General features: G+C 35.4%; 1 protein-coding gene across 1 annotated transcript in view; it reads left to right on the top strand.

Annotated features, from left to right (window-relative positions):
• LOC145269462 (metabotropic glutamate receptor 7-like) overlaps positions 1–14,065 on the top strand; it is a 202,931-nt gene that overhangs the window by 135,677 nt on the left and 53,189 nt on the right. Inside the window, exon 2 of the mRNA XM_080125159.1 lies at positions 9,768–9,925. Within this exon, the coding sequence (XP_079981285.1) occupies positions 9,768–9,925 (158 nt within the window). The remainder of the gene's footprint in view (positions 1–9,767; positions 9,926–14,065) is intronic.

Below are 14,065 nucleotides of genomic sequence, written 5' to 3'. Positions count from 1 at the left end.
GACGTGGAAATCGTACCATATGTCATATTTAAAGACGTGGAAATCGTACCATATGTCATATTTAAAGACGTGGAAATCGTACCATATGTCATATTTAAAGACGTGGAAATCGTACCATATGTCATATTTAAAGACGTGGAAATCGTACCATATGTCATATTTAAAGACGTGGAAATCGTACCATATGTCATATTTAAAGACGTGGAAATCGTACCATATGTCATATTTAAAGACGTGGAAATCGTACCATATGTCATATTTAAAGACGTGGAAATCGTACCATATGTCATATTTAAAGACGTGGAAATCGTACCATATGTCATATTTAAAGACGTGGAAATCGTACCATATGTCATATTTAAAGACGTGGAAATCGTACCATATGTCATATTTAAAGACGTGGAAATCGTACCATATGTCATATTTAAAGACGTGGAAATCGTACCATATGTCATATTTAAAGACGTGGAAATCGTACCATATGTCATATTTAAAGACGTGGAAATCGTACCATATGTCATATTTAAAGACGTGGAAATCGTACCATATGTCATATTTAAAGACGTGGAAATCGTACCATATGTCATATTTAAAGACGTGGAAATCGTACCATATGTCATATTTAAAGACGTGGAAATCGTACCATATGTCATATTTAAAGACGTGGAAATCGTACCATATGTCATATTTAAAGACGTGGAAATCGTACCATATGTCATATTTAAAGACGTGGAAATCGTACCATATGTCATATTTAAAGACGTGGAAATCGTACCATATGTCATATTTAAAGACGTGGAAATCGTACCATATGTCATATTTAAAGACGTGGAAATCGTACCATATGTCATATTTAAAGACGTGGAAATCGTACCATATGTCATATTTAAAGACGTGGAAATCGTACCATATGTCATATTTAAAGACGTGGAAATCGTACCATATGTCATATTTAAAGACGTGGAAATCGTACCATATGTCATATTTAAAGACGTGGAAATCGTACCATATGTCATATTTAAAGACGTGGAAATCGTACCATATGTCATATTTAAAGACGTGGAAATCGTACCATATGTCATATTTAAAGACGTGGAAATCGTACCATATGTCATATTTAAAGACGTGGAAATCGTACCATATGTCATATTTAAAGACGTGGAAATCGTACTATATGTCATATTTAAAGACGTGGAAATCGTACCATATGTCATATTTAAAGACGTGGAAATCGTACCATATGTCATATTTAAAGACGTGGAAATCGTACCATATGTCATATTTAAAGACGTGGAAATCGTACCATATGTCATATTTAAAGACGTGGAAATCGTACCATATGTCATATTTAAAGACGTGGAAATCGTACCATATGTCATATTTAAAGACGTGGAAATCGTACCATATGTCATATTTAAAGACGTGGAAATCGTACCATATGTCATATTTAAAGACGTGGAAATCGTACCATATGTCATATTTAAAGACGTGGAAATCGTACCATATGTTATATTTAAAGACGTGGAAATCGTACCATATGTCATATTTAAAGACGTGGAAATCGTACCATATGTCATATTTAAAGACGTGGAAATCGTACCATATGTCATATTTAAAGACGTGGAAATCGTACCATATGTTATATTTAAAGACGTGGAAATCGTACCATATGTCATATTTAAAGACGTGGAAATCGTACCATATGTCATATTTAAAGACGTGGAAATCGTACCATATGTCATATTTAAAGACGTGGAAATCGTACCATATGTCATATTTAAAGACGTGGAAATCGTACCATATGTCATATTTAAAGACGTGGAAATCGTACCATATGTTATATTTAAAGACGTGGAAATCGTACCATATGTTATATTTAAAGACGTGGAAATCGTACCATATGTTATATTTAAAGACGTGGAAATCGTACCATATGTCATATTTAAAGACGTGGAAATCGTACCATATGTTATATTTAAAGACGTGGAAATCGTACCATATGTCATATTTAAAGACGTGGAAATCGTACCATATGTCATATTTAAAGACGTGGAAATCGTACCATATGTCATATTTAAAGACGTGGAAATCGTACCATATGTCATATTTAAAGACGTGGAAATCGTACCATATGTCATATTTAAAGACGTGGAAATCGTACCATATGTTATATTTAAAGACGTGGAAATCGTACCATATGTCATATTTAAAGACGTGGAAATCGTACCATATGTCATATTTAAAGACGTGGAAATCGTACCATATGTCATATTTAAAGACGTGGAAATCGTACCATATGTTATATTTAAAGACGTGGAAATCGTACCATATGTCATATTTAAAGACGTGGAAATCGTACCATATGTCATATTTAAAGACGTGGAAATCGTACCATATGTCATATTTAAAGACGTGGAAATCGTACCATATGTCATATTTAAAGACGTGGAAATCGTACCATATGTCATATTTAAAGACGTGGAAATCGTACCATATGTCATATTTAAAGACGTGGAAATCGTACCATATGTCATATTTAAAGACGTGGAAATCGTACCATATGTCATATTTAAAGACGTGGAAATCGTACCATATGTCATATTTAAAGACGTGGAAATCGTACCATATGTCATATTTAAAGACGTGGAAATCGTACCATATGTCATATTTAAAGACGTGGAAATCGTACCATATGTCATATTTAAAGACGTGGAAATCGTACCATATGTCACGTCGGTGCAAAAAATTTTGCCTGTTTGTAGAAGGGGCATTTTAAAACTGTTGTAATTTATTGTCTGAATATTGTCATTGTTTAAACGTATCACTATGATTAAGTTATAACGTTTTCCTTCGCATTACTAAAAAATCATTCATATTGTCTTGCAATATCCTCATCCATGTTGACCCCAAAACGACTTTCTTTAGCCAGTCATTCTCCACCATGGTAATGCTTGTTTTCACACAACACTACTGACCAAAGCTCTCTAAGGAGAATTTGGTTGGGAAACCTTGTCCCATCCGACATATTCTCTTGATCTAGTTCCCTCAGATTATCACTTACTTCGATGATTATAAAACAATTTAGACGACCTTAGGTTAACATCGCGAGAGAAGATTGAACAAGAATGAGATTAATATTTCACATCAAAACCTGAAGAATTTTACAAGTGAAACATTGATAAGCTTCTTGGTAGATGGAATCAAGTTATAGAGAGCAAAGGTCGTTATAATTGTGAATAAAGATTTTCAAAAGCATACCATTTTTCAATGTCAAGATGACATTTCAAATCGGTAAAAACTTTTGCACCGACCTGATATAATTCTCAACGTACGTTTAATTTATGAACATTTTATTGGGCGGTAAAGTCATTAAACGTTACATGATAAACAAAATTAAACGTTACATGATAGACAAAATTAAACGTTACATGATAGACAAAATTAAACGTTACATGATAGACAAAATTCAAACACAAAAAAGTTTCTTTGTTAAACAACTTTCTTTATTAACGCCATCGAGTAATTTTCATATTCATCTTTTCCTTTTCTTGCACATTTTGAAAGTCTCTAGAGAGTGGAACAATAAAGAAAACAACACTACAGCTTCACTTTAAAACTTTTATTGACAAAATCAATTCTAGGTAACTTGCTTATGTAGTAGAGCTAAAATTTATTCAATGTAGCCGCCTTCTGCCTCAATCCGCACCTTGATAAGAGTCTGGAACTGGGAGCATGCCTTTTCCACAAGCGGCGGCAGGAGTTTGGTGAATACTCGGCGGATGGTGGCAATCAGGCTGGCTTTGGTTTTGGGGGAGGTTATGTTAGTGATGATCTTGACGTATGATCAAACGAAGAAGTCCGCCAAGGAGATGGCCTAGTAAGAGAAGGGTACAAAGTTGTAGCACTCCTTTTGAAGCCAAGCCTGAGTCCCTTTAGACTTGTGGGCTGGCGCTGAGTCCTGCTGTCACACCCAGGGTCTGCCAGCGGCCACCTGATTGCAAGGGACCACCATACTTTTCAGCACATCCAAGTATACTTTAGTATTGACTTTTAAGCCGACTTTGAAGATGTGAGGTGGCATGATGTACAAATGTATCGTTCTAACCTGTACCATCCCGGAAAACGATCCTCTAAACACTAACGTCCACACATCTTAGCTGTCTGTCGAGACCATGTTCATCAGTCAATTGATCATCTACCATCAACTGTTCACAACTGTCACCTGTTGTCAACTGCTGTTAACTGAAGACTGTCCATAAAACACACTTCCACCCCTAAAACTCTCTGTAAATTAACTCTAAATATATTGACTTCTATATCCGGTCTTTGGACAAGTCAGTGTTACAGCTTGATCAACAATCCTATTTTCGATCGCCTTTGTGTGCATTGATGAAACCCCTCCCCTCATTGTTTTTCTACAAACTTTATTTTCTATACTTTAGTTCTGCTAATCCACTATTCCCTATTTTTGTTAAAGCTTTCCTCTTTTTAAATCACTTGGGAAGGTGATAGTACCACAATATCAGTGTATATGTTTTTATTTCTTTATTTGCATGCATACTTAGATATCTTTTTGTTACATATATCTGCCCATTCAAAAGAAAAGTCTAGTATCTCATAAGTCACAATCAACTAAAATACACGTTTGTTACCAATACAAATCACAAAACATAGAAACACAATTGAATTCTATCTCGTGTAGTCTGCTTCTCCTATGACTGGGGCATTTCATCCACAATCATTTCTATGGAGGTGCCTTCTTGATTGGAATGAAAACCTCATGGTATGAATCAGAAATGAGTAATGTGAGTTTTAATAAAGGAACCATTTATTAAGATGTTGATGTTGCACTCTCTTCTGCTAGCAGTAGATGACATTTGGGGCTACGGATATCTGGGAGTCTTAGCCCTTTAATTTATCATCGATTTTATGTCATTTTCTACACATGCGGTTTACTCCCAAAACTGGCCCACCTTTCCCGCCTGTTTCTTTTTTTAAGCCATGTGATGTCATGTTCGCTTCTGGTCAAATTAGGTTTTAGTGCATACTCACAAGTCCTCTGAACCTTGTTTTTTATGTCCTTATTCTTTAGGAGGCAGTTGTTCCTGTTTCTGCAGTTGCATACTTGAGTTCTAATTTCAGTGTTATTACTGTTTTTATATTTGCGTGTTATCAATAACTGACTTTAATATTGTACCTATTATACATTTTTTGGAGACTGTGTAAATATTATTACTTACAACTATTTATGTTTGTGTTTATCTCTTATACTAAGATATCCTAGAGTTTTCTATTTTTGAAGAGGGTTTGGTACTCTGTGGTTGTTACATATGCTCATATTGCTGGAATTTCAGAATATCCTACTGATTTGATAATTTGTTTGTGAGGTGGATGATTTGCATATCTGTTTATGTGTTTTGTAGATTTTTGTATGGTTTATAAGCTTCCTCGTTTAAGTTGAAATTTATGTCCAGAAAGTTGATCTCTTTTAGGCTTATATCTATTTCTATGTTAATGTTTTAATGTTTATATTATTTGTTTCCTGCTGTTGTCTGCTACTGGGTGTGTTGTATAGAATAATTATCCTCTAAATTTAAAAGTTTTCTTTAAACTGACTATTGCAGAGTTTGTTGGGTCAGGACCAGCACATATCTGCTCGGTCCTGCATACGATCTTAAACTATATCCAGTGGTGAGGCCCTAGCTGGTGGGCTTCGAGGAGTGTGGAGCAACCCTTTAATTGCCATTGCTCCCAGGTCCACTCCAACCCGGAGTGGTAGTACCTGTTAGGGTCCCAACTATGGGTTAAATAGAAACCGACTTGAAAACAACAAATATATTCTATTAAAAAAAATTTTCTTCAAAATCTTTGGATTCGGCGTTAAATAACCTGAAAAGGGTTGATATGCCGTAAAACAAAAACAACCAACCATATCTGCTCCATCAGCATCAAAGTTGGCCTTTTGATCTATCTTCATCAATATGCTATTGTTGCTTATGTCGTTTTCATTTACGTCTATATACCATAAGACAAAGTCCAATACACATTTTTTTCTTATAGACAGATAAAGATTCTTTATACCAAATTGTATAAAGGTGACATATTTGTACTATTTATACTGTTAATTCGTTTTATAGTGGTTTGGGTTCAACATAGGTGTGCTCAATGAGTAAGGTCTGCTTTGATCTGTTCGATATGTGGTCATGTTGTACAAAGATGTATCTACTCAATTATCGTGTTCAGGGTTCACCTGTGTTAGTAATTTGTCTGGCATGCATGAAATAGAAAAGTCCTGGGCATTTCCTGCTAGTCTTAGAGATTCGTTAGTTAGGTATGCATATATGTTTAATCTATGGATTTTCAAAGAAATAAATATTTCCCCCAGGAGGGGAAAAACCATTAAATTACTAATTATTGGTAAATATTAGGTTGAAAAGAAAGATCTTGCGGAATTTTAAATTTGGAATTCAAATGATGTATTTTCAAATAAGTTCTCCTTTTAATACCTGTACTTTATATATCATTTTAAAGAGCGTTTTTCGCTCTATCTAATCGTTTAAATTACAATCGTTTTAAAACAATTAGGTCTTCTTTTCAGAAAGTTGAATACAAGATGGAACAAAGCAAATTCGCACAATTTTCTTATTTCAATTCAAGCCTGGCCAAAAAGCTGCTGAAACAGCTCGTGATATCAACGAAGCGTTTAGCCCAGAAATGATTACTGAACGCACAGCACAATGGTGATTTAAGAAATTTTGTGGTGGCGACGAGAGTCTTGAAGACGATGAGTGTAGTGGTCGGCCATTGAATGTTGACAACAATGTCTATATACCACTAGGCAAAGTCGAAACCAATTCATGCACAGCTGTTCAAGAACTTGCTTCTGAATTAGACGTAACGTATACGACGATTTCCAACAACTTAAGAGAAATTGGAAAGATAAGAATCTTGATAAATGGGTGCTTTACAAATTGAATGATAACCAAAAGAAATGCCGATATGAAGTGTTATCTTCCCTTCTTTTATGCAACAAGAAAGACCCGTTTCTCGACCGGGTTATGATTTGCAATGAAAAGTGAGTTCTTTATAACAACTGGCGACACTCAACACTTAGAAAACTAAAACTTTTCTAATTGAGCCAGCGATGAAAGATGACATGCTGTTTTTAGTCTCCTTTTTATTTTTCGACCGCACTTGACTGGAGATCAACTTTTCTTTGGACTACTGCACTGTCTGGAAAAACAATTTCCATTATTTCAGTTGCTTTGAAAACTTTCCAACCGGACTATGACTGTTAACATCACACTGGATTTAAGTTTTGGATTTCATTCTTTTTAAAGAATTTTACCTTGAGAAAACCTTCATGCAAGCTGAAATATTATGCGCAGTTTGGTTTTATATTTTTTTTTTATATATCCAACATTTTTTCACTTGTTTTTCTTGGCAATTTATGACTATAATAAATTGCAGTTTCACTGAATGCCATAACCAGTAAATTCTAGCATTGATACAAATATAATTTGCTGATTTCTTTCAGTCCTCTGATGAGAAGAATAGCAAGAATAGCATTCTTTGAAACTCCGCAGAATAAGGACTTTGTTAATTGTTTTTAAGAGTATTCAGTCGAACAATGAATTTTGATTGTAAGTTTCAACTTATAGTTTTAATTTTCTTTCTCTTATAATAAGCTCGACTCTCTATTGTGCATTGAGCTTTTTTATTCGATTGGGATTAAATTATCTATATATATAAATACTGGTATTTATATTAGATTGAAGTTTACCATTGCGTATATCACGTAAACACTACATCCTTTAGATTTCATTTATATATATATACATATATGTGTGTGTGTGTGCGCACGCGCGGGTGTGTGTGTGTGTGTAGGTATATATATATATTAGAAGTTCTAGAATGTGAGAGATGATTGTTTAACTGTGGAAATAATTATATATATATATATGTGTGTGTGTGTGTGTGTGTGTGCGTGTGTGTGTGTGTGTGCGTGTGTGTGTTTCAGTTGAAATATTGCGCTATTTATTTCACAAATACCATATTCTCATGGATAATAACTAATAATACAGCAGACACGCTTTAACTTCTGCTATTAGGTTGGTGCAAAAGTTTGTCTCGAGTAAAAATTTCGTCTTGAAAAATAAAAAATGGAGTTTTTAAAAATCTTCATTCATAACAATAACGACCTTTGCTCTCTTTAACTTGATCAACGAGTTCATAAATGTCAACGAGTTCATAAATGTCAACGAGTTCATAAATGTCAACGAGTTCATAAATGCCTGATTTATAAAATTCTTAAGGTTTTGATGTAAAATATAAATCTAACTTATGTCCAATCTCCTTTTATGATGTTAACCTAAGGCCATGTTATCGTTATTTCCATGGCAGATGCTCGTATGAACTCCAATCTCTGGTCCCCCCTCGCCAATCTTTCACGAAAAACACCCGTCTAGCTGAATCCACTGTGAAAAATTTCCCCCACTCTATATCTGTGCCTAAATCAAAACGCGGATTCCATGAACAAAGCTTCTTTCTTAGAACTGCACGCCTGTGGAACTCTGTTCCGTCTGCCTGCTTCCCTCCGGACTACAACTTGGATGTCTTCAAGTCCAATGTTAACAAATTCCTAATGAACCGCCCCCTTAAGTAAACACTTCAGCAAATCTCCTCACTAACTTAATGTACTTGCAATAACCCTTATCCCTGAGTGGCTTCCGGGCCTTGATAAGTGGTGATCACTGTGTAAAAAAAAAAAAAAAAAAAAAAGTTTCATAATCCTTGAAATAAATGATGATCCGAAAGAGCAAGGTCAAGAGAAAATGCATGATGGAAGATCATTTCCTTTCCTGTTGACTAAAGGATGGCGTTTTCGAGTAAACATAGATGAGAATATTACAAAAAAATATGAATGCTGCTTTAATAATCGGAAAAAGAATTACGAATTCAGTAATAACAATATGCATAAAATAAATTACAATAGTTTAAAATTCCCTTTCTCCAAACGAGTAAAACGTTTTGCACTGACATGATATATAAACCTAATGATGTGACAGTGACATGTGACCTAATAATCTGCTGAAAAAAATTGAAAAAAAAAAAGACGAAAATAAAAAATACAAAGGGGGGTACCCCCCTTTGTATTTTTTATTTTCGTCTTTTTTTTTTTCAATTTTTTTCAGCAGATTATTACTGAATGGACATTAGTATACCAGATTATCAAAAAAAAACAAAATCTTTTAAATTAATGTTTTAATATTTGTATGGATGCTCAGTTTTAAAATCAACGTTCCAGTAAATCGATCACCCATTTTAGAACCACTCGACATTTTTCGGCCAAATTTTGTCGAATTTAGGCTTTTTAAAGCACTTTAGCCTTTTTTAATTTCGCTTTTCAAAATAATCTCACAAAAAAAGGGTAAGCTGCTTAAAAAAGGGCTAAATTCGCTAAATTTGGCCTAAAAATGTCGAGTGGTTCTAAAATGGGTGATCGATTTACTAGAACGTTGCATTAGAAAGTAAGCACCCTATACAAATAATTAAATATTGACTTAAAAAAAAAAAAAAATTTTTATAATCTGATAGACTAGTATCCATTCGATAATAATCCACTGAAAAAAATGAAAAAAAGGCGAAAATAAAAAAAATACAGAGGGGGGTACCGCTTTCATATGTGCACCACCTAATGATGCACATTTTCTGTTTGAATTATCATCTGCCTTGCTTTGAAATATTTCCATCTGCTTTACAATTAGGAAGGTACTCTGAAAGTCCAAAATGGTCGTATCGGTGTCCGGATGGTAAGATTGCCCAACCTATCCTGCCGCAGATCACGGGTCTCATCACAAGCATAGAATCTCCTGCAGCAAATGTACAGGCAGCATCTCTTCTTCAGTTATTCCGTCTACCACAGGTGAGTAAGAAAAAACAAAATGGCGTAGTTGATGTAAATATGTTAACTTTATTTTCTATTTCAAACTTCCATGCTGATGATCGAGTAAGTATTTTTTTTTTTTTTAAATTTTTTTTTGTTCCAAATATTATATAAGGCCACTGAGACATAATGGACTACTTTGACTTGTAGCCAGATTGTGGTGGGGGCATGTTAAGTAGGAGAGTTCTACAGCAAGACGCTTGTTCACATTATATTTAAATTTCAGCACGTTGGTTCAGTGGGAGGAAACGGGGAGCAAGGAAGGAGTTTCAAAGGCAAGTGTTTCAAGGAAAGAAGCTATTTGGATATAACGTGTTTCAGTGAGGCCTCTACAGTGAAGGGGTGAGATTTTGCTGTTCAGATTTATTGGAGGTATTTACGTTCCTGCGGTGCAGCAAGTTTGTTGGAGCACATTCTTTTGAAGTACTTTTCATATAAGCACAGGGTGATGCCCTTTTCTCTTCCCTGCTCCCTCTTTCCCATAGAAGATACGTTGCTAGTCTCTCTCTCTCTCTCTCTCTCTCTCTTTCTCTCTCTCTCTCTCTCTCTCTGTGCTTTATCGTTATTTTCATAGCAAATGCTTGTTTGAGCTTCCATCTATGGTTTCCACTTGCCAAACTTTCACAGAAAATACTCGTCTAGCTACAACCACTATCAACAATTTCCCCCACTCTCTATCTGTGCCCAAATCTAAACACAACTTCCATGAACAAGGCTTCTTTCCTAAAACTATGGAACTCTGTTTTGCTGGCCTGCTTTCCAGCTGACTGCAATATGGTTGTCGTCAAGTCAAATGCAAACAAGTTCTTGCTGAGCTATCTCCCTAAATAATCAATTTCTACCTTCTTTCCACTATTAACTATTACTACACTGTTGACCTGGTGACCACCGTACACTCATTAATCCTTATCCTTAAATGGCGTCTAGGCCTCGATAAATGGTAAACCCCCCCATGTAAAAAAAAAGTATCATTTAGACTTAAAAATATTTTTTATTTATTTTCTTATCTGTGACAAATAATACTTTGTTTTAAATGCTAGAAATTTACATAGGAACACTAACTGTAATTTTAACAGCATTCACACATGCTGGGTTGAATTGACTCCAAATGAGTTCACTGCATTCCGCATCAAGGTGGTCCTCCCATAACAATTGTCAGCTGAGTCATCAGCATCAGCGACAAATACCAAAAACAATGGGACTAGATACCAGCTCCATGTCTGTATTCACTGCTTTAATGTCTTCTTCCGCACTTCCTCTGTTACATATTAGTGAGTGTTACGTCAATAACGATTAAGTTAGTTAGTGTGGATTTTGACAAATCTACTATAACACCATGTATGGAATACTGTTGTCATATTTGGGCTTCGTGAATCTGTGCCCCATTTGAAGGGTCTTAATAAACCGCAGAAACGTATCTGTAATTTGATTGGTCCCAAACTTTCTTCTTCGCTGCAACCCCCCCTCTCTCTCTCTCTTATGGACGTAATGTTGCTGGTCTCAGTCTTTTCTACAGATACTATAATGGTATGTGTTCCTCAGAATTGACTGAACTATTCTCTGCTTACTTTGTTCCAACTCGTTTGACTCGTTGGTCTAGTGGTCTCCATTAATTCGCTGTTTTAATGCCTCGTTGCAATACAACTTCCTATTCTAGTAGCTGCTTTCCAAGGATTACAAGGTTGCGGGCCTCTCTTTTTGCTCACTATTTCCTTATACCTACATTCTTGCTCTTTTCAAGACTAAGGTCAATAGGCATCTCCTATCTTCGCAGTAATCAGCTTTCGTCCTTGTTAGTTCCTTACGTCTAGTTGCTTCATGCCTTGTCTCAGGGTCCTGGATATGACCTTAAACTATATCCAGTGGTGAGGCCCTAGCTTGCGGGCTTTGGGGAGTGTGGAGCTACCCTTTAATTATCATTGCTCCCAGGTCCACTCTGACCCGGAGTGGTAGTACCTGTTAGGGTCCCAACTATGGGTTAAATAGAAACCGACTTGAAAAAAAAAAACAAATATATTCTATTAAAAATATTTTCAAAATCTTTGGATTCGGCATTAAATAACCTGAAAAGGGTTGATATGCAGTAAAACAAAAACAACCAACCAACCTTGTCTCAAGCGATTTTCATTAAAAAGAAAATCATATTTCGTTCTTTTTATCTTTTTAAAACAAGTGCCTTCATAAAATAAATAATAAAATAAATGAATAAGTGTAGATTAGAAATTACATTTATCAGTATAAGGGGTCCAAATGGCATCCAATTGACAAAGACAAACGTTTGTTGCATTCAAACAAGAGTTTTTTTTTTTTTTATCAACTAGATGTCTGTTACAGCTTTAGTATCAGTAAATGTCATTTTGCTTCTCTAATAAAAAGCACAGTACAAATTATTTGCCGCCTGCATTGATTATGTACTCATTCCAAGCACTCAACTAACGAAGGGAGATAACTCTCATTAACAAATCTTAAATCATTAAAAAAAATAGCACGTTTCCTCCTACGATTTTGTGTCTAGAAGTCAAAAATACCTTGAAGACCTCATAATGATATATAATACATTTGCGAATTGTTGGTTTCCATTCTGCTAGATCTACAGCAGATGTGCTTACAGTTATATCTCATAGGATTATCGACTCTCTCAATGGAGGCTACCATTCTAGGGCAATTGCTCTTGACATATCAAAGGCCTTTGATAGAGTATGGTATAAAGGTTTACTTCACAAGATCTCCAGCTACGGTATAGCTGGAAATTGCTTCTCAATTATTAAATCATTTCTCTCTGATAGGCTCATAATAGTAGTGGTTGATGGGCAGAAATCAGAAGCTCTCAGTATTAATGCCAACTCTCTTCCTGATCTACATTAATGATCTTCCAAATCACATCCTTATATCATTCATAGACATTTATGCTGATGACACTATTATCTATGGTAACACATCTAAGACCATAAGCGACCAAGTTTTCTCTGATTCTCTCTCCTCTGATCTTGAGCAAGTGGTACAATGGGGAAAGAGGTGGCTTGTTACTTTTAATGCATCTAAAACCAAGCTTTTATCTTTATATCCTCAACGTTCTGATCCCCATCTGGCATCAATTGAAATAGGTTGCTCTCGTTTTGGGGAGGCCTCATGTTTTGACAAGCTTCTGGGCTTGATCTTTACTCCTGATCTTAAATGGAACACATACATTAAATCCGTTGCCTAGGTCACTGGAAAAATGGTGGGATCCTTCTATAGATCTAGTAGATATCTCATTGCTGATGCAATTCTCTATCTATATAAGAGCCAGGTACGTTCAAAGATGGAGTACTATTGCCACATTTGGGCAGGAGCTGCTAGAAAGGACTTATCCTGCCTTGATAGAGTTCAAAATAGACTTTGTAGCCTCGTAGGGGATGTCCTTTTCTCTTCCCTGCAACCTTTTTCTCACAGAAGAGATTTTGCGAGTTTGTCTCTGCTTTATCATTATTTTCATGGCAAGTACTTGGCTGAACTCCAATCTATGGTCCCCCCTCGCCAAACTTTCACAAGAAACAACCGTCTAGCAGAAAACACTAATTTCCCCCACTTTTTATCTTTGCCTAAACCTAAACGTAGATTCCATGAACAAAGCTTCTTTCTTAGGACTGCACGCCTATGGAATTTTCTTCCGTTTTTTTGCTTTCCAGCCGACTACAATATGGTTGTCTTCAAGTCTAATGTAAACAAGTTTTTGATGAGCCGTTCCATATAAGTTAACAAATTTACCGAATTTCCCTTACTAACGATTTCTATATTGTCCAATTTCTACTGTACACTCTTTAACCCTTATCCTCGAGTGGCTTCTTGGCCTTGATAAGTGGTGATGCCTATGTATAAAAAAAGAAGTCATATATCTTAATTGAAGCTTGCAAATGAATATATGACATGTACTGAATTATGCTGGCCTTTTGACTAGGAGCAAAGTGTAGTATCTGTCTTGATGCTACACTTCCTCTTTTTCTGTCCTTGATCAGCAAAGGATACATCTTTCTAGACTGAGGCAATTTTAATTTTGTCCCAATCCAGAGTGCCACTTTTTTAGGAGCTGAATTTTCCCCATATTAAAACTTGGCCTGTTGTCTAACTCTTCTTTAATGG

Source organism: Euprymna scolopes, chromosome 4, assembly GCF_053919585.1.
Source record: "Euprymna scolopes isolate OS-2025 chromosome 4, ASM5391958v1, whole genome shotgun sequence".
NCBI classification, from domain to species: Eukaryota; Metazoa; Mollusca; class Cephalopoda; order Sepiida; family Sepiolidae; genus Euprymna; species Euprymna scolopes.
The sequence above is the reverse complement of the archived record's forward strand: the minus strand, read 5'-3'. Positions and strand labels throughout refer to the sequence as shown.